The 23,026-nt window shown below is 61.1% G+C and overlaps 1 protein-coding gene across 2 annotated transcripts in view; it reads left to right on the top strand.

Annotated features, from left to right (window-relative positions):
• The window catches only part of NUDCD3 (NudC domain containing 3), a 28,264-nt gene extending 6,000 nt beyond the window's left edge, over positions 1-22,264 (top strand). Inside the window, exons 2-6 of one of the 2 annotated variants that reach the window (XM_036327150.1) lie at positions 136-458; positions 9,858-9,990; positions 16,331-16,474; positions 19,047-19,235; positions 21,007-22,264. In XM_036327150.1, the coding sequence (XP_036183043.1) occupies positions 136-458; positions 9,858-9,990; positions 16,331-16,474; positions 19,047-19,235; positions 21,007-21,117 (900 nt within the window). In that variant the 3' untranslated portion in view covers positions 21,118-22,264. The remainder of the gene's footprint in view (positions 1-135; positions 459-9,857; positions 9,991-16,330; positions 16,475-19,046; positions 19,236-21,006) is intronic. The other variant, XM_036327151.1, reaches the window with a different exon arrangement.
• Positions 22,265-23,026: the final 762 nt, after the last annotated feature.

The following is a 23,026-nucleotide window of genomic DNA, read 5'->3' as shown; positions in this document are numbered from 1 at the left end:
ATGGAGAGGCCCACAGCTGCTCGGTCGAGTCCAGGGCGATCTGTCCCCCAGCGGGAACGGCCGTGGGTGCTGCCTTTCTCATCCTGGACGTTGCCACGTCTCTGCCTCTCATTGCTGGGGCACGTTTGCTTCCAGGTGTTCCAGAACTTTGACCGCATGGCTCGCCAGGATGATGAAAAGAGGAGGAAGGAGCTGGAGGAGAAGATGAGGAGGAAGGAGGCGGAGGCTGCGGAGGCAGAAGCTGCAGCCTCGGGGGAGCAGGCGCCTGTCCCTGCCCCAGAGCTGGAGGTGGAGGTCAACACCACAGACGCGGCTGTGGCCTCGGGCGGGCCTGCGGAGCCTCAAGGCCAGCTGCGTGACATGCAGAAGGTGGCCCCCGGCTCCCGGGAGGCTGCAGAGCCACCAGCCTTGGACACGGGTGCTGCTCAGACCCCGAGGGAACCCCCACCTCTTCCCAGGTAAGCCCTTTCTCGCTGGACACGGGGGTGGGGAGTTTGTGGGAGTGGTTCTCACTGGGTGATAGCGCCCTGCCAGCACTTCTTTAGCTCCTCATGTTTGCAGGCCTAGTGACAGTACTTTGCTTACAGAAACGGGGGCAGTGGCTGCCGCCTTCCTCCCTCTGTCCCTGGTGAGGTCAGGCCGAGTGTGCGGGCCACTCAGCCATGAAGGCCGAGGGTCTGTGGGCTCCGGCAGTCCCGGTGGTGTCCCTCCCTGCTGGACACGGCGGGACATGCGCCACGGTCCTCAGCCTCACAGTACCTGAAGGGGCTGTCAGTATAGGGGGCCGTGCACCAGAGTCCCCTTGGCGTGTCAGTGAGTGGAGGCTGTGCCCTCGCTGCTCCTCAGGGTTGAGTCCTGGTCTGTGAGCTGGTCACGCGCTTCTGCCCCTGGTGGGATGCCTGCCTGTGCTCCTGGTGCCGTGTTTGGGAAATTCGTCCCTGCCCTGTCCTGACCAGGGGAGCCCTTCCTCTCTGCCTCAGCCGCAGCGTCCCTCCCGCTCTCCTGCTGCTGCACCCCCTCAGGCTGTTCTGAGCGCAGCTCTTGGTGAGGCGGCACGTGGAGGCGGTGATGTGACGCTGAAGGTGGACGGGCAGCACCAGAGGAGGCTCAGACAGCAGGTGTCGGCTGGCGAGGCTGGTGGCGCGGGCGGGGACTGGGTGTGCACATGGGACTCCAGCAGAGAAGGAGGGCCTGGAGGGGTCAGCACAGGACAGGGGTCTGCTGGCCCTTGGCCGAGGATGCTCGTCTCAGATGCAGCTCCTGTGCAGGCGGCTGGGCGGGGCCTCCCCCTGCGTTGGTCCCAAAGCTGCCTGTGGGGTCCTCATTGCTGGGGATATTCTTGTCGCATATTGAATGGAGCCTTTTAAAAAATAGACTTGTCCCAGCCCTGGCCGGTGGTCTCAGCTGGCTGGGCGGCGGCCTGTGCCCTGAGAGGTTCCCGGTGCGGTTCCCGGGCAGGACTCAGACCCGGGTGTGGGTTTGACCCCGGGTCAGTGTATGCACAGGAAGCAGCCAGTCGATGCTTCTTTCTCATCGCTGTTTCTCTTTCCCTCCCCCGCTCCCTTCCTCTCTCTAAAATCAATAAACGCACATTAGAAAAAAGAGTGTCGTTCTGGCTTCCTCGTGCTCGCGGGGTCTCTGAGCGGGGAGAGTGCCGATGGTCCCTGTCTGGACCCGTGTCCCCGGCTCTGGTGGTTCCCTTCCTCGTTCGCCGCAGTCTGAGCTCCGTGTGCTGGGGGTTCCTTGTGTTTATGCTGCAGGGGATTTCTGAGCCCTGAACCCCAGGCTTTCTCTGTCGTCTCTTCTCCGAGGTCCTGTCCTCAGACGTTCTTCCTCTGCTGGGGGCCCGACCTCAGCTCACCCACACACTGTCGACAGCAGGAGGCGTGCTTTCTGCAAATTCCCTTGGATCCTTTTTTAGGGTTTGACTTCTACTCACATGGCTTTGCTCTACATTGTTTAATGTGTTTGTAGCGGCTGTTGAAAGTCTCCATCATCTCTGTCATTTCTTGGCTGTTTCTGTTGACTGAATGGTCTCCTGATTTGGGCCGCGTTTTCCTGTTCTTCCCACACCTGTAACTGTATGTTGGATGCGGGAGGTTGTGAATGCCTTGTTGCGTCTGGACTTCCTTCGCGGGCTGTGGAGTGCTGTTCCTGCAGGCAGCGACGGCACCTCTAGGGGCTCGCTGGGCAGCCTTGCTGGGCATCTGGAGCCCCCTGTCCTGGGCTGGTGCTCCCTCTTCTGAGACGTGGCCTCGGGGGCTCTCCCGAGCCTTCCGGTGTGCAGCGGCTCCTGCCCTCGGGCTGCTGGAACGGCCATGTCCTGCCCTTGGTGGTCCTGGGGACCTTGCTGACTCCCTGGGGCTCCCCTTTCCCGGAGGCTTGTCCCTGAAGAGAGGGGCGTGAAGACGGAATGTCCAGTTACTTCTGTCCCGTTTCTTTTATTCCAGCGTCACTTGTGTCAGCCAGAGGGACAGCTGGATGCGAAGCACATCCGCAGGGTGTCTTAGCGCAGACGTGGTGTGGGGGTGGCAGTTTATGTCCCTCAGCGAGCACCATCGGGGTCGCAGGGTGGTGCTGTGGCCTCAGGGAGGGAGGCTCTCCCGGGCGGTCAGCCCCGGAAAGGTGGGGCGGGTCCCCTGGGACGGCAGCTCAGCCTGTTTCGGGGCCTCATAGTGGCCTGTAGGGGTTTGGACTGGCCTCGCTGCCCCACAGGCTCCAAAGCCCATTTCTTACAGTAAATCTCTTAATATATTTCTTCTGGTTCTGTTTCTTTGGTTCAACCCTGACTTATAGATATTCTCATGATAGAATATCACGTGAGAAAAGCAGGCTTCAAACTAACAACAAATTTGGAAAACATTTAAAATTATACAGAGGGAAGGCATGGAAGGAAACATTATTAATAATGGTGGAATTGAGTGTTTTTCATTGTCATCTTTGTCCCTTATGTTTTCTAATTTTTTTGCAACGAGCATACATTTTATTTTACTATTTTTTGTATTATTTTTATAACTTCTAAAAACTTTTTTAAAAGGGGGTTTGATTTTGATTCTGAGTAGCCACGAGAATGGCTGCCTAGTTGTGGTGGTTTTGTAGAGACCGCTCTTCTGTTCTTGGGCCAGCGCTGTGTCCTGGGCAGCCTGAGCTTGGTGAGGCCCCAGCTTGTTGGGGGGAAACCTCAGGGGGGCACACACCAGCGCCCTGGGCAGGGCCTCAGCCCTCAGGAGCTCACGGGTTTTCCGTGAACATCGCAGGAAGTGGCGGCCATGTCTCCGAGTCCCACCTGGGTCGGAAAGTGGGCGTGGAAGCAGCCTGTCCTGCTCTCCCCAGGTGGTGCCAGGTCCCCCGTCAGTGCCCAGGGTCTGCACCCTGTAAACTTGGGTTGGGAATTAAGGCAGTTACTCTTCTGATGACCTCACACAAGCTCTGTCCGGCACCCTGTCCAAAAGCCAGTTCCCTGGAACCAGGTCTGAGACGCTGGCTTCCACTGGCTCCTGTCGGCCGCCCACTGCTGGAGGCTCTGCCAGTGCTAGTCATGGGCAGCGGCCACTCGTCTCGTCCTACTGTCCCGTCACAGGCTTGTTTAATTTAAACAAATTCAGCAGAGGCCCTGTGGGGAAATTCAGTAAGATAATAAAAGCGTGTGCATCTGTATTTTACATACGTTTTTAGGATAAGCCTTATTCACTGTGTACACTTTACACAAGAGTTCACTGTTGGAATGTTCGTGACCGACAAGTGTGGTCCCATAAGGGCCATCGACAGACAGGACACTCGCCCACCCAGCTCTGGCTTCTCTGCCCGTCCCTCCAGGCCCTGCTGACGCAGGTCTCTCTTGTACATGTAAACCACGCATATGGCACTTTGGGTGGCTTAGGAGATATTGGAGGGAAATTTTAATTTGAGCTACGTCCTACCCCTGCCCAGGGCTTACAGGGCCCAGTTTTGTTCCTTAGAGGGGAGTCTGGGCACATGTGTCCTGGACACACCAGAGGGCACCTGAGAAAGTGCGGGGCTCTGCCCGGCTCCCAGCTCCACGTTGTCGCGGTGAGGACATTGTGACGGGTGATGCCCAGGGTCCTGGTGGGACTGCCCAGGCCCGTGCCTGTGCTCAGAGGATGGTGGGTGCTGTGCCGAGGGCAGAAGGAGCAGGGCAGTCAGGCGCCTCTCAGAGCTGCCAGTGCAGGCTGCCCCGTCTGGTCCGCGGCTGTGTCGTCCTGCAGTTCACCGCTCGGCCGGCAGGTGTCGCTGCAGCTGGTGCTGGGATGCGATGGAAATGGACACAGGCTGGGCCACCTCTGGCTTTGCCTTTGTAGACCAGAAACAGAATTCTCTAACAAAGGAGATGAAAGAAAGTAAATGACCGCCTGGGAGCTGGGCTGCCTGAGGGTGCTCTACGCTATGATGTGCATGGTGTGCCCACTCCCAGGCTGTCCCTCCGCCCGCCGGGAGCAGGTCACAGCGCGCGATGGCCGCCGGCTGAAGCCTGGCCGACAGGCCGGTCAGGAGGCTGCTCGTGTCTTCATGTCCATGTGGCGGGTCCCAGGGGCCCCTGGGGGTGCACAGTGTGCAAGAGGAGCTCAGGTTTCCTCACGCCTCCTCCCGGCACGGGCACTGCTCAGGGCCCTCAGCAGAGCCCTCCAGCTCCTCCTCCCGCTGCCCTGCCCCCTCCGCACGCGTCTCCTCGCCGTCTGTTCTCAGCTGGAGGTAATTCTGGCCGTGTGCGAAGTGCCTGTTATGATCGGTTTAGGAGCTTCACATTTTTAACATGATCATTGCTTTCAGAGAGGAAGGGAGCGGGGGAGAGAAACATCAATGATGAGAGAGAATCACTGATCGGCTGCCTCCTGCTTGTCCCCTACTGAGTATCCTGCTTGTCCCCTACTGTAGCCTGGGTATGTGCCCTGACCAGGAATCAAACCGTGAACTCCTGGTTCATAGGTTGATGCTCAACCACTGAGCCATACCTGCCAGGCTGCATTTTTGTTTTTATTTGGAATTCACTATGAGCATGTAGCTGTTGGCTTCCCCCTAGCAGAGGTTAGCCTGGGTGTCTGACAGCGCTGATGTGCATGGAGCCGCTTGGAGACTGAAGCTGTGAGGCAAGGTGAGCTGCTGCCCGAGCTCGAGGGCGGCTCGGAGCCGTGGGAGGGGACAGTGTGAGGATCAGCGGCAGTTCTCCCTGAGACGTGAGTGTGTCAGGGTGTGAGAACCCGAACTGCCTGCTTCTTGCAGACGGAGAAGTTGACATGTACAAGGGTGACGTCCTCGTGTGGCACCACCATGTGAGGGTGGGGCCAGCGTTGTGGGCGCGGGGCAGGGGCGCGGGCGGGACAGTGGGTGCGCCCTGTGTTAGGAGAGCAGCTCCCAGCGCAGAGAGCCTGCTCAGCACTAGACAGCCAGCTCCCCGTGTGCTTTCCTGTCACGCCAAGAAGGCCTCAGGCCAGCTGGCCTGCTCCCGTGGGAAACAGCGTGCACCCACCGAGGATGTTTTCATAGAATCCGATCACAGACAGCAGAGCCGGAAGAACGCACCGGCCCCGCGCACCCACGCCAGCCCGTGCCGCCCTGCCCTCCGCCACCCGCCAGTGTTTCAGTGCCTGGTTTTCTGGTAATGTCCCAATTTACATAACAGTGATGACAGTGTGTGTAAATCTGCAAATAAGGCCCCGGCTACACATTGCTTGTAGTTGACCGTCTATTCTTTTATTCCCTCAAAATTCATTTGTTTAAAAAAGCAAGTGTTGGCCCGTAGAGTTTCTACAGTCTGCGTTTTGCTGGCCTGTGATGTGGTGAGCTCGCTGGGGACTTAGGGTAAATGTTTTTGAAAGTTACAAGTGTGCCCTGGCCAGTATGCTCAGTGGTTAGAGCGTCAGCCCATGCACCGAGGGCCCGTGGGTTCGATTCCCGGCCGGCCACTTTCCTGGGTTGCAGGTCTGATCCCCGGCCCCAGTCGTGATGCACATGGGAGGCAACCAGTTGATGTCTCTGCCACATCCATGTTTCTCTCCCTCTCTCCCCCTCTTGCCCTCTCTTCCTCCCTCTCTCCCACGCTCTTTAAAAATCAATAGAAGCCGAAACCGGTTTGGCTCAGTGGATAGAGCGTCGGCCTGCGGACTAAAAGGTCCCAGGTTCGATTCCGGTCAAGGGCATGTACCTGGGTTGCGGGCACATCCCCAGTGGGAGATGTGCAGGAGGCAGCTGATCGATGTTTCTCTCTCATCGATGTTTCTAACTCTCTGTCTCTCTCCCTTCCTCTCTGTAAAAAATCAATAAAATATATTAAAAAAAAATCAATAGAAAAACAGCCTCGGGTGAAGATTAACAATAAAAAAGAAGTTACAAGAGTGTGTGGTGAGAGTGAGTTCTCCCTAAAGGCAACCGTGGGTCATGTTTTCTTTTGTAAACTTGTGTTTTATAACATTTTTCACGTTGGCCCATCTTTTCCTGTCACGTGATTGCTGTGTGTGGACTCTGTCTCGTCCATGGGGGACAAGCAGTAGCAGGGACCTGTCTCCTGCTGCCAGCCTGTGGTGGGCGTGGCTGGCCTTTCCCCCGCGGCACTGGCCCTGCCGCTGCCCCTGTCACAGTGGGAACCCGCCCGATAAGCCCAGTATTCACGGGGCTGTCCCAGCGGACTCCTGGCCTGCCCTGGAGGGAGGTCTTGGGAGGGCCTGGGCGCGCCCACGCAAGGGGACGCTGACGGAAGCAGGACCTTTTGCCCTCAGAGCATCCCCCGTGGCCGAACGTCACCCCGAGTCCCCTGGGGAGTGTGATTATGTTGTCCTGGCCTGGCCGTCACCGCGGTGCTCCGTGAGGGTGCTGCTGTGCTGCTGGAACAGGCGCATGGACATCTGCTGGACAGGTCCCCGGACGGTCTCCTGCGTCACAGGGCCAGGCTGGGCCATCTGGGGGGTGGCAGCCAGGCCGGGTGCCCTGGCCCCTTTCTCGGCCGCTGTTAGCTTTCACCTCGCTGGCTTTGTGGGAAACGCCACGCCCTCTGTGTGTGCCGGGCTGTGACTGGCAGTGCAGGTGACTGTACTTTCTCTTTTCCTCTCTCTGTTCCTGTCTGTCTGCGTGTTGGCCATTCTTGACTGAAATGCATTTACAGCTGGAGGACTAGACCTGCATCTCCCCCCCCACCAGGCTTTTTTTGGAAATTAAATTTTCTATGAGAAAATCTGTTGAAATTTTCTTTGGGACTACGTTAAATTCATGGTTCGAATCAGAGAATTGACATGTCTGCATTGAGCCTTTCTTTTGAAGGGCAGATGTGCCTTCTGTATTCAGTCTGTGTTGCCCTGTAGGATTGTGGTTTTATTCAGTCTGTGTGTTGTGGGGTTTCCAGCCGTGTCTCAGGCGGTTTCCTTAGATTCTCTGAGAATGCAGGCTGTTTGGTACTTATTGTAGTGTTTTAGTGACAACAGCATTTAGAAGTAAACTGTGCATGTTTAACATTTAGAACCTTAACCACAGCCGCATTTCTTGGTCCTGCGGCCGCAGCTCAGTTTGGGCTGCAGGCGTCAGTGGCTGGGAGCCATGTGGTGAGCCCCAAGGCAGTGGTGCCAGAGTTCCCAGGTCTGTTTATTGTGCGTCTTTAAGACACTTTCCACTTTTAGATAATCCAGGTGCCCCAAAACGTTGAAGAAATCATACAGAGACTTCCCATGCACCCACTCCCGGCGTTCCTGCGTCAGGTCCTGCTGCAGCCACCTGGGCCAGGTGTGGCCTCGTCCCTGCACGGGACCACCTCTTCCCTGCACGGGACCACCTCCTCCCTGCACAGGGCCACCTCCTCCCTGCACGGGGCCACCTCCTCCCTGCACGGGGCCACTCCTCCCTGCACGGGGCCGCCTCGTTCCTGCACGGAGGCCACCTCCTCCCTGCACGGGGCCAATCCTCCCTGCACGGGGCCACCTCCTCCCTGCACGGGGCCACGTCCTCCCTGCACGGGACCACCACCTCCCTGCACGGGGCCACCTCCTCCCTGCACGGGGCCACCTCCTCCCTGCACGGGGCCACCTCCTCCCTGCACGGGACCGCCACCTGATGCCAGTGTGAGGAGCAGGCAGGTGGGCTCGAGCCACCCCGCTATGGCCTGTGTCCCCGTGTCATCCCCAAACCACCGTGGGCCGGCTGGTGAGACAGAGCTGCTTACCTCTCGAGGACAGTGTCGCCCAAGGTGACAGCCTCCCAAGGGGTGTGAGGCCGGAACTTGTGAGTTGGAAGTTGGATGTAAAGTGGGGGTTTCAGAGTGACAGTGGGGTCCTGACAGGACTGGGTGGGGCTGTCAGGTTTGGTAGAAACTCAGGGCTGTGACTTTGAGGTTCACCCGGAGGCCAGGTGAAAACTGGGGTGAGTCACCTCTGTGGGCACATGGGACGCCCCTCAGGGCAGTAGCTGGCTGCGGGGGTGGGGTGGGGGGTGGACAGGGACGAGAGCTGGGCCGTGGCTGCGGCGTCTGGCCTGTGCCTGCTGAGTGGGTGGTACGTGTCCGCATCTCGACGTGACCACCATTAGGCTGTCTCCAGGCTCTGCTTCCGCCTCGGCCGGGGTCCCCCTCCCGCTCCCCAGGAGGTTGGAGTGTGGTTTTCTCTGTCTCGGTACTGCTCCCTTCGGAAGTCGTCTGGTGATTGGAATAGTTGCCTCATTTTGGATGACTAGGAGTAGAGAATGGAGCTAAAAGAGTAAGAATTCCGCATTTTTCAATGGTTATATTTATGGAGCAGATGACCTACTTTTTGTTTTAAATGTATATCTCACTTTTACATAATTGTAAAAAATTGGAGTGCCTCTTTCCCTTGTTCAAATAATTAACATGACGTAAGGAAAAGTCTCACATAACCAGGTCTCATTTTTAGTCGGTTGGGGAGTTCATAGTAAACACCGGTGTGTTCACGTTGGCGGAGCGTCTGATTGGTGGTCAGAGCAGCGAGCACGCGGGCATGTTACGCGAGATCCCAGGTACCCTGCCTCCTTTATTTCAGGTATAGAATCACTTAGTTTTTTCTTGTTTTTTTGTTTTTGTTAATCCTCACGAGAGGGTGTTTTTTCCATTGGTTTTTAGAGAGAGTGGAAGGGAAGGGGAGAGAGAAAGAAACTTCAATGTGAGAGACACATCGATTGGTTGCCTCCCACACGTGCCCTTGACCGGAATTGAACCAGTGACCCTTCAGTCCGCGGGCACTCTAACCAGTGAGCAACGGACCAGGGCAGGACTGGGGACATTTGATTGTAGTGATAAGTCTAATCTTTTTTCCCTATTTTAAATTTTTTTTTTTTTTATTTCAGAGAGGAAGCAAGAGGAAGAGAGAGAGAGGCATCAATGATGAGGGAGAATCATTGATGGGCTGCCTCCCGCACGCCCCACACTGGGGATCGAGCACAAAACCTGGGCACGTGCCCTTGGCAGGAATAAACCCTGACCTCTGGTTCACAGGTTGACGCTCAGCCCTGAGCCACACCGCTGGCCGGCAGTGAGCCATGGTTTTGTTTTATGATCTCAGGGTGTGAACATGCCTGTGCTCCGGGCCCTGTGGACACACTGCTCTGGGTGCTCGCATTGTCCACCTGGGCCAGCAGCAGCCTGTAAGGGACACTCTTCTTCTGAATGAGGTTCTTGCTCTGGGGTCCGGATGGCTCCGGCTGCTGGGCCTGGTCCTGTGGGTGAGGACCTCACTGGGGAGGGCTGGAGGCGATGCTGAACCGTGGTGCCGGGTGTAGGTAAAACGACTGGTGTTGGATTTTAAAAAGAAACTCACAGGTAACAGCATTACCCAGGAGGCTTGAGCCACGCGTGTTGTGGCGTGAGGGGCTGTGGCTGTGCTGGCATCTGACTTGTGGTTCTTCCTCAGGAGACAGGAGCAGTTCCAGAGAAACCCCGACAGCTACAACGGAGCCGTGCGGGAGAACTACACCTGGTCCCAGGACTACACTGACCTGGAGCTCAAGGTGCCGGTGCCCAAGCACGTGGTGAAGGGCAGGCAGGTAAGCGGCTCTCCCAGCCGCTCCGCTCGGGCACAGGTGTCCCTAGCACCCCACCCAGCCCTCAGCCACGCCAGCCAGGTGTGGGACCCCTCGCCCCAGTCTCCCTGTGCTGGGTGGATGCACCTGAGTTGCAGTCTCTCGTGTCATGATGGCATTTAGGCTCCACAGAAGACAAGGTGGGCAAGGCCGCTTCCCAGTGGGGAGAGCGTGGCCGGGGCTGAGCAGCCGCGCTCTGGAGGGACAGGTGGCCCCAGGGCTGTGCGGGGACAGGCGGGCGGCGTTTTGCTCAGGCCCCGTCCCAGCCGCCCTGGCCGTTGGGCGCGGGAGGGCACAGCGCTGCTCAGGCTGGAGGTTTGGCCGAGCCTGTGTGGGTGGCACCGGGACTTATGCAGTGGAGGCGTTTTTGTGACACCACGGACTTAATTTACACTCGCCTCCCTTCATCTCTACAGTTTGCATTTCCTTCCCCCCGTGGTGTTTTTCCACGGCATTCTCATTATGCTGTGACCTCCTTTTAACAGTTCTCGTCTCCGTTTCTTGGTGACCTGAGTGTTGGTCGCTGAGAGCCCGGCGAGCTGAGTGCAGCTCTGGTTTGCTGACCTCAGGGTTTCTTGGGGCTGTCACTTCCTTCGGGGCCGCGCAGCCGTTCCCAGGGGCCTCCGCAGCGACCCGTCAGCAGTGTGTATTTTTGGTCTTTGTCCCTGGCACCTACCAGGTGCCATCCTGATGGCGGTGTGACAACAGCAGCGCGTGGGGGGTGGGGGGGCAGCACAGGGTGCAGGGGGAAGTGGGGCCCCGAGTGTGGGGTCCTGGTCCCCTTCTCCAGCAGCTGCAGGACCCACAGGCGAGAAGCTTGCCTCCTCTGCCCACTGGTCTCTGAGGCAGGGGCCTGCCCGAGGGCGGAGGCGTGCAGGGCGGGTGGCCTGCTCACAGGCAGCCCTTCCGTTGTTTGTCCTGGTGAGTCTGAAGGAAACTTCTCCCGACGAAGCTCGGGTCTCAAGCCTTAGAGACGTGGCAGGTCTTTGCTTTGTCCACTCTGCTTGCCTTCCTCAGGGTAGCCATGGCGACCGCGATGTCAGCCGGCTGGTTACCAAGCTGGCATTTTGCAAATCCTAGGGTATGATGCTGGAAAGCTGACCTCCAGAGCATTTTCATGTAAAGTCTCATTTGCAGGTGAGAAAACTCGCAGAGGTGCAGCCTAGGCCACGCCCAGCCCACCCTTTCAGCCTGGGCCACACTGACCTGCAGTGGGTCCCTCTCCGAGCGCTCTCCTTCCTCTCGAGGGGGTCCTGCTGACCGGTGAGGCCCTGCGGCCCTGGCTCACGCTGTGCCGCCGCCCTACATGCCCTGGGAACTTCCGGAATCGCACCGGCCTCTGGGCATGCCCTGCCTGTGAGGCTCAGCCCCTGCTCGAAGTGCTGCTGGAGTTTGTGCCAAAAGCTCTTGGAAAGCTCGTGGTGTCGCGTGGGGTTCCCCTCTTAGGCTGCATCAGAAGCATGGGAAGGCCCTGCTTCCTGATGGAGCGGCTGCAGGCTGCACTCCTGCGTAGAACGTTTTTAAATACATAAGACGGCTGTTTGGGGTCTAGCACGTGTACAACCACAGGGCCGTCTGTCCTGTCTGGACCGGCTGGCCCGCTCGCCATCACGGCAGGTTCCCTGGGGCCTCTGGCGGGTTTTCATGCGTCGCCATCAGCATGAACCTCTACAGTCCCTCCTACCTTCAGCACAGACCTGTTCCCAGTCCAGGCCTGTGGGGAGCCTTCTGAGTCTGGTCGGAAGCAGCCTGGCGAGTGGGGTCCCCGGGTGTGTAATGAGCTTTGGAGGAGCTCCATCTACCCTCCCATCCCCGTCGTCGTCCCCCCCCCCCCCACACACACACACTCTCTTGGGGCTGCCAGGCCCACCCGGACGGGCTACAGGGCGGAGGGTGAGGCGGGTGAGATGTGGCAGCGCCTGCGCTTCTGGCCGAGGCTTCCTGCACGGGTTCTCCCTGGGCTCTGCCTGCCTTCGGCCAGTCCCCAAAGCCGAGGAGCCGCGGGGAGCCCACATGCAGAGGCTCACGCTGCTTCCTGTCCTCACACTGCCACGTGCAATGCCCTGCGTCTAGGTTTTTGGTTTCCTGCAGTTTCTCGCTGCCTTTTATTTCTCTTGTCAAAAATAATGAGCTTTCCTGGCAACTTGAGAAGTTCTAGACCCCCAGGTGCTTGCTGTCTGGCAGGTGCTTTCCTCCTGAGCTCCCCAGGGGAGCTCTCACCTCCAGCTGCCTGTGCCTCTCGGTTCAGGTTGCTGTTCAGCCCTCCTGGTCTCTGGGTTTGCAGTGTCCTGAGATGTAACTGACAGGAACATGGTCAGGACAGGGTGTGTGACTGGACCTGCTTTGTATTGAGAAACTAGAGGCCCGGTGCATGAAATTTGTGCACAGGTAGGGTCCCTAGGCCTGGCCGGCAATCAGGGCTTATGGGGGCCTTCCTTCCCCGGCTGCTGGCTGCGGCCTTCCTTCATTCCGCGCTGCCCCTTGGTGGTCAGCACACGTCATAGCAAGCGATCGAACTCCTGGTCAAACTCCAGAGGGGACACTTTGCATATTAGCCTTTTATATAGAGAGACTAGAGGCCCGGTGCACAAAAATTTGTGCACTGGGGTGGGGGTGGGGTCCCTCAGCCCGGGCTGTGCCCTCTCGCAGTCTGGGACCCCTTGGGAGATAACGACCTGCTGGCTTAGGCCTGCTCCCGGGTGGCAGAGGGCAGGCCCAATCCCTAGATGCAGCCCCTGGTTGGGCTCAGAGCAGGGCCAATTGGGGAGTTGGGGCGCCGCCCCCTGTCATGCACAGAGCAGGGCGGATTGGGAGGTTGCGATGCCACCCTCAGTCATGCTCAGGGTAGGGCCGATTGGGGGGTTGGGGCACCCCCCCCTATCACACTCAAGGCAGAGTCGATGGGGAGGTTGTGGCGCCGCCCCCTGTCATGCACAGAGCAGGGCGGATTGGGAGGTTGCGATGCCACCCTCAGTCATGCTCAGGGTAGGGCCAATCAGGGGGTTGGGGCGCTGCCCCCTGTCACGCACAGAGCAGGGCCCATCAGGGGGTTGAGGAGCTCCCCCCTGTCACGCACAGAGCAGGGCCCATCAGGGGGTTGAGGAGCTCCCCCCTGTCACTCACAGAGTAGGGCCGATAGGGGAGTTGGCACACCGCCCCCTGTCACACACAGAGCAGGGCGGATCAGGGGGTTGGGGCACCGCCCTCTATCACCCACAGAGCAGGGCCAATCAGGGGGTTGGGGCGCCGCCATTGTCACACTCAGGGCAGGGCCGATGAGGAGGTTATGGCTCTATCCCATCACACACAGAGCAGGGCCCGTGGGGGGGGGGGGTTGGGGCACCGCCCTCTATCACCCACAGAGCAGGGCGGATCAGGGGGTTGGGGCGCCTTCCCCTGTCATGAACAGAGCAGGGCGGATAGGGAGGTTGTGGCCCCGCCCCCTGTCACACACAGAGCCGCAGGGCGATCAGGGGGTTTGGGCGCTGCCCCCTGTCACACGCTGATCCCGGTGCCGGGAGGCCTCTCAGCTCCGCTGATCCCAGTGCTGGGAGGCATATTACCCTTTTACTATATAGAATAGAGGCCTGGTGCATGGGTGGGGGCCGGCTGGTTTGCCCTGAAGGGTGTCCTGGATCAGGGTGAGGGCCCCCACTCGGGTGCCTGGCCAGCCTGGATGAGGGGATGATGGCTGTTTGCAGCTGGTCACACACCCTTCAGGGTGGGGGTCCCCACTGGGGTGCCTGGCCAGTCTGGGTGAGGGGCTGAGGGCTGTTTTCAGGCTGGGACTGAAGCTCTCAACTGCTCCTTTTCTTCTTTTTTTTTTTAAATTCTGGGCCAGCTTTAGCTCTGAGGCTCCAGCTCTTAGGCCTCCACTCCTGAAAGCAGGTATCTGGTTTGTTTCGGTTCTCGAAACTCTGTATCAACTCCAGCTCTGAGATCCCAGCCGGCTGAAAGCTGGTTTCTGGGCGTCTATATTTGTTACAATGTTTGAAACTGCCAGCTCAGAGGCCTGCAGCGGCCGGCGGGGAACGTTGGTTTCCTCTGTCACTGAAGCAAGCAAGCCTCATGTTAGTTTCAAGCTGCCTGGCTGCCGGCCGCCATCTTGGCTGAGTTAATTTGCATATTGCCCTGATTAGCCAATGGGAAGGGTAGCGGTCGTACGCCAATTACCATGTTTCTCTTTTATTAGTGTAGATGATGGCACAGTTAGTGACCATTGTCTTCCTGTGAGGAGACCTTTGAGATCTCTCTCAGCCCCACACAGAGCTGCCAGCCTTTGGGCGCCACGGCCAGGGCTGCCCACCTCGTGCCTGCTGTTGGTGCCTTGTGCTCGCCACTCGGGCCCTCCTTGGTCTGTTTTCATCCTCGTAACTTCCTCACAGTGATGTGGGGTCAGGTGCCTGGGTGCTGGGTGTGGCATGTAGTTTGGGTGCAGTCTAGCTCTGCCCTGGAAGGGGAGGGTTGCTCCTGTTGTCTCACCCCAGGCCACCGTGTCGGGAGATTTCAGCCTGTAGGTCTCCGTGGCCCTCCCGCCAGCAGCTGCTGTGGGCCCCCAGCCGCGAGGCACGCTTTCCTTCAGCTCTGGAAATTGTCTAGTGGCCGCCACAGTGTCTGCAATGCAGGCTCGGCCTGGCCTGGCCTCTGCCTTCATCCGTCTGACTTTATCTTCCGTGTCTCTGCTGAGGCCTGTGTTAGCCACTGCATTTTAGTTCTGAGTGCTCTTTTTGCCCGACTATTTTTGTATTTCATTCTGGTTCTGTAGAGATAACATCTCCGCAGATCTCGCTGAAGGCACACATAGGAAGCGTGTTCCAAAGCCTGTTTCCTGACAAGCTCTGCAGGGTTTGCGTCGTTTCTCTCCGACTGTCTCCATGTTGCTGGTTTCCTCCCAGGACGCAGCCGCCCTCCCTGTGGGGGTTTTGGTTGAACAGTGTGTTTATTCCCCCTGAGGGTGCAGGCCGGTGGCCACTGGCGCTGGGTCGGGCCGAGTTGGGACGGACGCCCTCATGCCGCGCAGGCCCTCCGCCGGCTGCTGGGCTTCTCCGGGCGCTGCCCTCGTGGCTGTGGCCCACGGTGGTGCCTGTCCCTCCGTCCTCCGTGCCTGCTGACCACAGGGGAAGCCCAGGGGCTGGGGGCTCATCGCCCTCTGCCCATGTCCTGGCCTCCACTTCCTCCCCGGCCTCATCTGCGGCTTTTCTCTTTGTGCTCCGTTCTGTCGTCTCCGGGGGTCACAGGTCAGGAGTGGTGTGACCCCAGGGTGACGTCCTCACCGGGACTCCTGGGTGTCTGCTGTCTGCGCCTGGTGCCCGTGTCCCAGGAGCAGGACGAGAAGCTTGCCCAGGCTTGGAATTACGGCGCCCTCTGCAGCCTGCGGAGGGCGTTCTGTGTAGCTCGCTCCTGCGCAACCAGGACCTAGGAGCCCCTTCGGGTGTTGGCTGCAGTGCTGTCCAGTTGGGGAGGCCTGTCAGCCATGGTGGTCAGATCCCGGGGGAGGGGGTGCTGAGCAGTCTGGCTGGGCTGAGGCTGTGCAGGGCCCACTGAGTGGAGTTCTTTCTCCTGGAGTTTGGGCGCCCCCAGCCTGCATGTGGACGGCCCCTTTGCCCCCAGGGTCTCCCCGCCTCCCCTCTTGCTCACAGCCCCGTGGGGTAGTCAGCGCTGCTGACGTCGACAGTCCTGTGCCTGAGCGTCTTGTGCCTTTCACAGGCGTCTCGTGGGCAGTGACCAGGGGAGGGCTGTCCAGGGGCCATTCGGTCAGCTCCCATGTTGTGCAAATGTTACGAAAAGGTGACCACATCGTAAAGCACCAGGTTTTAGGATTTAAAGAGCAAATGAAACAGGCAGGAGTCTGTGTGCTTGTCCTCTTCTGGTTATTGACCCAGAGACCTGGGCGTGGGGCCGACTGGCTCGTGTAGGCCTCATGGGTCGGAACCAGAGGAAGGACCAGGAACGCGGCTTGCAGAGCGGTTTCCCAGGGTCAGGCACAGAACCCCAGCGCCCGGCCTCAGGTGGCAGCGGCCTGTGGAGGGACAACCAGGGTTGGTCCTCCTGCCTCAGAGGCTTGTGGAGGGAAAGCAGCCCCTCCCCCCACCCCCAGGTTCCGCTCTCATTGGAGGTGGTCACGCACCACCTGCTCAAGTGCTGGGATTGTCTCTGCAGGACGCCTGGTGACCCAGCAGGCCCACACCTTGTTCTTTCGCCCCCTCCCCTCCCGCCCCCTCCCCTCACCTCCCGCCCCCTCCCACCTCCCGCTTCCCGCTGTCCCACTTCCCTTCCCACGGACTCCGCTCTGCGCCCTCCTCAGGTCTCAGTGGCCCTCAGCAGCAGCTCCATCCGCGTGGCCGTGCTGGAGGAGCGCGGGGAGCGCGTCCTCATGGAGGGGAAGTTCACGCACAAGGTCAACACGGAGAGCTCTCTGTGGAGCCTGGAGCCCGGGAAGTGCGTCCTGGTGAGTGGGGGGCTGTGCGCCCTCGGGCAGTGTGGAGGCTGGAGGTCCGTGTGACTGACTTGCTGGAGATGCTCGGACCCGACTCAGCCCAGGGCTCTGGGAGCGCCGGGCTCTGCGCTCAGGTGGAGCAGGCCCCGCGGTCGCCGTCTGGCCTGTGGCCGCCCCGCTCACTGGCCGCCTGGTTTGGGTCATGACGGGAGCCTCGCGGGACCTCCACTCCTTGTCCTGTGGCTTGGCTCCGGCGTCTCCTCAGGCCCCGGGGGACTAGGGTGGACGGGCCCGCTGTCCTCGCCAGCCCTGGCCTGTGGTGGGACTTGGGGAGCAGGATGCTTGCAGGGGGAGGAGGCCAAGATGGGAGGTCGCCTGGTTGTCCAGTGGCACGTGTCCTTAGAGAGGAGAGGGGATTGGAGCCGCAGAGGGGACCCAGACGGGAGTGAGTGGTGGTGGGGCAGGGCTGGTGGGGGCGTGTGGCCTCGGGTGTGCGGCCTCCAGGCTGAGAGAGGGAACGATGGGAAAACCCTGGGACAGGGTGGGGCCTCCCAGGAGCCTGCCCCCAACCTCCATGCCACTTGCCTCCCAGCTGCCCTGCAGAGCCGGGGCCCCAGGCAGCCCTGCCAGGCGGGGGCGGCAGCTAAACCTGGTGACAGTTCTCGCCTCCCTCCCGCCCACACACAGTGTTAACGGGGCTTCGTGATTCCCGATTCCTGGCTCCTCCTCGGTTATGGAGCCTCCCCCGCGGCTCCCGGCCTCCTCCTGCCCCTCCTCGCGGGGCGCCGGCCTCACTGCTCCGGAGCTGCCGAGGCGAGGCCGTCCCGCCGACGAGATGCCCCCACAGTCACTCAGCCCGGGCAGCCGCATGGGGTTCGCTGACCTGGTCGGTGCGTCTCACTTGGGGGCTGTTGGACCCATGACAGGGTTTGCGCAGGCGCACCCCCCCTTTGTCGCAGCGCTCGGAAGGGGTGACAGGCTGGCTCGTCCTGGCTCCCCCATCCCAGCTGCCACCTTTCTGCGGTATCAGCAGGTCCCTGTCCTCCCGACACTGGTCGTTCTCTGTCTTTGCTGTCTCACCCGCACTCCCCACGTCCCTGTCGGCTTTCTCGTGAGGACGAGGTTCCCAGCCGAGCAGGGGCTCAGTGGTTAGAGCAATAGCCACGGGCGGAAGGCTCGCAGGTTCAGTTCTGCTGGGGGCGTGCAGGAGACAACCAACGCTGTCTCTCACATCGATGTTCCTCTCTCCCCCCTTCCCCTCTCTCTCAAATTCAATGGAAAGCCCTAGCTGGTTTGGCTCAGTGGATAGAGCATTGGCCTGTGGACTGAAGGGTTCCGGGTTCGAGTCCCATTCAAGGACACATGCCCAGGTTGTGGGCTCGATCCCCAGTAGGGGGTGTGCAGGAGGCAGCCAATCAATGATTCTCTCTCATCATTGATGTTTCTGTTTCTCTCCTTCTCCCTTCCTCTCTGAAAGTGATAAAAATATATTTTAAAAAGTAATAAAATTGAATGGAAAAATATCCTGAGGATTAAAAAACAACAAATACAGGTTGGATATGTCAGCGTGTTGGTGAGCGCAAAGCTGTGGTGGAAGTTAGGCCTGGAATGGGGTGGGGCCTGTGGCCCTCGGTGCTCAGGCCTCGGCCCCTCCCGCCTCTTGGTGGCCTGGTCTGTGGCATTGTCCCAGGCCCAGGCCCGCAGGGAGAGCGGAGGTTGGAGTTTCAGGGTGGGGTGGTGTCATAGGGAAGCCTCCTGGGGACTCGGGCTGGCAGGCGGGCGGCCCTCGTAGTGGATGGAGTGTTTCCTCGCCTGTCAGCCCAGCCCAGCCCGGCTCTGCTCCAGTGGCTTAAACCCCGGGCACTGCCCTGAGGGGCCACTACTGGACTCAGCGCACGCCCTCCACAGGAGTGGCCTGAGCTGAGCAGGCTCCTGCCCGTCATCCTCATCCTCGCACCCCTCCCCCATTCCCCCCCACACACACCCACACAGACTCTCACATGTCTTCTTGGCCCAGACTTGAACCAGGGGCAGCTATGGGGAGCGTCGTCCGCTGGGCAGGCTGCCTCCCTGAATAGAAGCGAGGTGTGTGACGAAGGAGGGGAGGGGTGGACTCAGTCCCCAGCACAGACGGGGTGGGGCGCTGTGTTTTCTTCCACGTCGGGTTCAGTGTCATCATAGATAGGGCCATGGGGGTGGTGGTGGGCGGGGAGCCCTCGACACACGCATGGCTCAGCGCTTGGCCCTGACCCTGCAGGCAGGACAAGGGTCTGGGCTTGGGAGCAGAGCGGGCAGCGGGTGGGGTGGCCAGGAGGGCGGTGGGTCTGCTGGAAGGAGCTCTTGTTGGGGGCTGAGCCTTTGTGGTGTCCCAGGGAGGCAGGATTGGGAGGGACAGGTGGGGGCGGCCAGTAATGGGGCGGCTCGGGGCTCCTGGGCGTGTCCCCTCAGGTGAGAGTGGGCTGGGTCCTGGCGGCCAGCGGGTGTGGGTGGTGACACAGAACCTCGGTCCTCTGTGAGGACCTGGGGCAAGGGCCCCGACCCCCCCGGACTGTAGTCCCCACACTGACCCGCCCGCCCACCCCAGGTGAGCCTGAACAAGGCGGGCGAGTACTGGTGGAGCGCCGTCCTGGAGGGCGAGGAGCCCATCGACATCGACCAGATCAACAAGGAGCGCTCCATGGCCACGGTGGGCGAGGAGGAGCACGCCGTGCTGGACCGGCTCACCTTCGACTACCACCAGAAGCTGCAGGGGAAGCCCCAGAGCCACGAGCTGGTGCGCGCCTCGCCCGCCCCCGGGCTCGGGTGGCTGGCCACGGGTGCGGGGTGGTGTGGACTGGGAGGTGTGGGTGTGGATGGGATGGGCAGAGCGGGTGTGGACGGGGCGGGGGAGTGCATTGGCTGCAGGGCACGGCTGTCCCCTGCGTCCTGACTCCGGCGGCTCCAGCTGGTCACCCCCCAGACAGGGCACACAGCTCACACCTGGTCGGAGCTCAGGTGGCAGGGCCACGACGCGCCCGTGCACAGACCCAGTCATGTGGCCTGCGTCCCCAGCTCTGCAGGAGCCGGAGTGGGGGGCAGGCCCAGCCCGGCCGCAGGACCAGGGCGGGAGGCCCTCCCGAGTCACTGTGAGTGGCCAGCGGCCTTTGGGTCTGCGTGGCCGAGGCTGTGGCGAGGCGAGAGGACGTTGGCGACGGGAGGGGTCACGCCGAGCGGTGGAGCCGGTGGCCGGGGAGAGGACGAGGGAGACGAGTGCAGCGTCCCTGAGGCACGGGTGCCTGTAACCGCGGGCGGCCGCTTCTCCCACGCGGGCCCGCCCTCCCCTTCAGGGCGCACTTTCCGCTCCTCACGGCGTCCAGGTGCCAGCGTCACCGCCCTGCCCTGGGCATCGAGGGGAGGATCAGGTGACTGGCACAGCCTGTGATGCCTGACGGTCGATCTGACCCCCGAGACGTGGAGACGCTGGACAAACGGACCCGTCCCATCCGGGCGACGGAGAGGGACAAGGAGGGACCTCATCACCCACTCAGAGCAGCGCACGATTTGGACTCGGGTGTCTGTTTCTAGACTTTTCCTTTAACGAACTTCGGACCGCGGCTGACCGTGGAGACACACCACGGAACGTGAAACCCTGGGTCCGGAGGGCCCGCAGTCTCCCGCGCTCTCACCATCCCGAGGGCTTAGGCGAGGAGGGTGCTCCTCAGGTCAGTGCGGCACCCGGTCCCGCATGGGAGGTGGCCGCAATGACGTGACGGGTGAACTGCTGGCCATACATGGGCCCTCCCCCAACACTGTCCAGATGCTCAGGGTCCCGTGTGTCTCCTGGGGCCTGACTGGTGCTGTGAGTGCCCTGGTCCCACCACTGGGGGCCTGCAGGTCTGTCCGTCCACCCATCCGCCATGTCCTTACTGCACGCAGTGGGGTTGGGTTGGTGGGTCAGACGCACCAGGGCCCTAAGAGCACGAGGTGGGTGGTCCCCTGAGCTGGACTGGCCTGTCCTTCCTCTCCTTCGCTGAACCACACCCGCTGGGCCGACAGGGTGGGGCTGACTGAAGGGTCACAGCATCTGCTGGTCGTGTCATCGCTGAGCTTGCCTCTCGTGCTTGAGCAGAACTTGCTGTGGCCACCAGACGACGAGCAGTCTGGGCACTGGCCCCACGGGGAGGGCCTCACGCAGTTGGTGCGGACACTGGTGTCCCCGCCCTGGACACGCAGGGAGAGGCAGGCTTCCTGATGACTGGCCAGGGATGGCGGCCCATGGGGACGACGGTGAAGACATGCCTGGGGGGCCCGGGGGCTGATGGAGGGGGAGCAGGGACCCGTGGCCACAGTCCTTGGGCCCTTCGATTTGGACAGATTCCTGGTGGGAAGGGCCAGCAGCACATGAAGACGCAGCCCTTGGCGGTGACAGACGGGGGCAGGGGGTCTGCATGGAGCTCGGCCTGTGGAGGGCTCAGTTGCCCAGGCGGGTCCTGGAGGAGGAGGCGCGTGTGTCCGCTGGGCCAGGGCTGGGCCGGGTTAACCTCCCTGTCTGTTTTCTGTTGTAGAAAGTCCATGAGATGCTGAAGAAGGGGTGGGACGCTGAAGGTTCTCCCTTCCGAGGCCAGCGATTCGACCCGGCCATGTTCAACATCTCCCCAGGGGCTGTGCAGTTTTAGTGACAGGACCCTTGCCCTCGCAGCTGGAGGCGGGCCTGGTGTGCCCTCCTGGGGACCTGCTGTCTGATGCCCTCCCATCCCTTCTTTCAAGGGCCTGCGGCCTCGGCCATGCCTGCCGCTCCAGACGCGCAGAGAAGGGCGGGGCCGCCCGAGGGCCCTGGTGGAGCAGGGCCCGCAGCCCCCCGCCCCCCTCGCTGCTGTCTGTAGCTCTGCTTGCTGTTCTTGTGCCGCGGGAGGCGGGAGGCCAGGTGGGCGACTCCAGGACGTTTGGGGACTCAGCCTCCCTTGCTGGGCGAGACATCCTCAGACGGGCACCTGGCACCCGGTCCTGGGTGCTGCTCTGGACGCTGGAGAAAGGCCTGTGGCCGCCCACACAGCGGCTCTGACCTCTGACCGCTGCCCCGTCCCACCACCTGCACCTTCCTTTGTGGACCTGGTTCCTGTCGGAGTGAGCTGAGCGGCTGCCCGTCCCTCTCAGGAACCCCGACCACAGCTCTGCTCCCACCGCCTCGGACCCACACCTGCGCCCTGTCCCGCAGGCCACGTGCCCATCAGCAGGACCCGGCCTCCCCCACTGGAGCCTAGAGATGAGGAGCCTGTGGCAGACAGCCCTTCTGGAGGCTCCCACGCTGTGTGCGTGGGCGGGAGCTGGTTCCTTGCCGGCGTTTCTGCTCGAAGGGCAGCTCCCCTGGGTCCCTGTGATGCCGTTGGCAGGGGGCAGATGGTGCTGGTGGCCCAGGCCCTGACCGCACACGTCACCGGCTGGTCCTGCACCTGCAGGGGCCCCTCCTCAGGCCCCAGGTCTCTGTGTTGTCCCTGTGACAAACATTCTCGACATGTTCCTCTGCGCCCCCCAGGGGTCTCCCCAGAGGTGAGGTGGGTGCACCTGCGTCTCAGTGATCTGGGAGACTGGGACCAGGACTGGTGGCTGTCCTCCTGGGGCCTGCTTTTATTTTCCATGTCGTGTCTTTCCACCGTGCCGCTGTCAGCGTCTGGGAGGGGTGCTGGTCACAGCGGCAGCTCTGCTCCTGCCTGTTTTCTCTCTGCAGACGCGGCAGCAGCAGACGGGCCGCGGAGCCCGGCGAGGCCGAAGACAAGGCCGCCGTCCACCACGTGGGTTTGCAATAAATGTGTTTGAACACTCGGCCTCTGCGGGGTTGCTGCCGTGTCGTTCTGTGTGCCCATCCCTGAGTGCCAGCCATGGGTCTGACCCAGCCTGCTGCCCGGCCCTGTGGGCATTGATTGGTCAGCATCTTTTTAATGAAGGAAGGTGCTTCTGGGGCAGGAAGTGAGGAGGAGGGACCCCACAGCGTTTGGGGTGGGGGCGCAGTCAGTCCTGTGGGGGTGTGTCCTGGCGGCTGCAGCCCTAGGAGCCCCGACAGTGGCAGCCCACACCCACGTGACAGAGGCGTGTGCACGAGGAAGGGCTGTGGGGCCCCAGGCGGTGGGGTGGGCCCCGGTCTGAGCTGAGCTGTGGTCCCGGAGCGTCTGGCTGCTGCACTCCAGCACCAGCACCACATGGACGTGGGCACCCCTCGGGAGGGAGCCAGCCTGTCCTTCAGTCTCGTGCAGGCCCCAGGCCTGCCTGGCTCTGTTCTCACTTCCTGGTTTCAGATGTCTGGGGGGGGGGGGGGGGGCGCCCAGCACCCTGCCTGGTGGGGGGACGTTGGGAGGACAGGGCCCTGGGGACACGGCCCCTCTGGCTGTCTTCCTGGTGCCAAGTGCTGCGGGAGGGGGCCCTGTTCCTCTTCGGACAGGCCCTCAGGAAGCTGCCCAGGTCATGACCTTCCAGGGCTGGGGCAGGTCACTGTGGGACTTGGCAGTGTCCCTGGTTGTCCTGGACTCAGGAAGACACAGTTGCAGGGTGCCTGCCAGGAGCCCACCCTCCAGGGGTCACAGAGGTTCTGGG

The sequence above is a fragment of the Myotis myotis genome, unplaced genomic scaffold, assembly GCF_014108235.1.
Source record: "Myotis myotis isolate mMyoMyo1 unplaced genomic scaffold, mMyoMyo1.p scaffold_m19_p_11, whole genome shotgun sequence".
Taxonomy (NCBI): domain Eukaryota; kingdom Metazoa; phylum Chordata; class Mammalia; order Chiroptera; family Vespertilionidae; genus Myotis; species Myotis myotis.
This window is presented reverse-complemented; position numbering and strand designations above follow the sequence as displayed.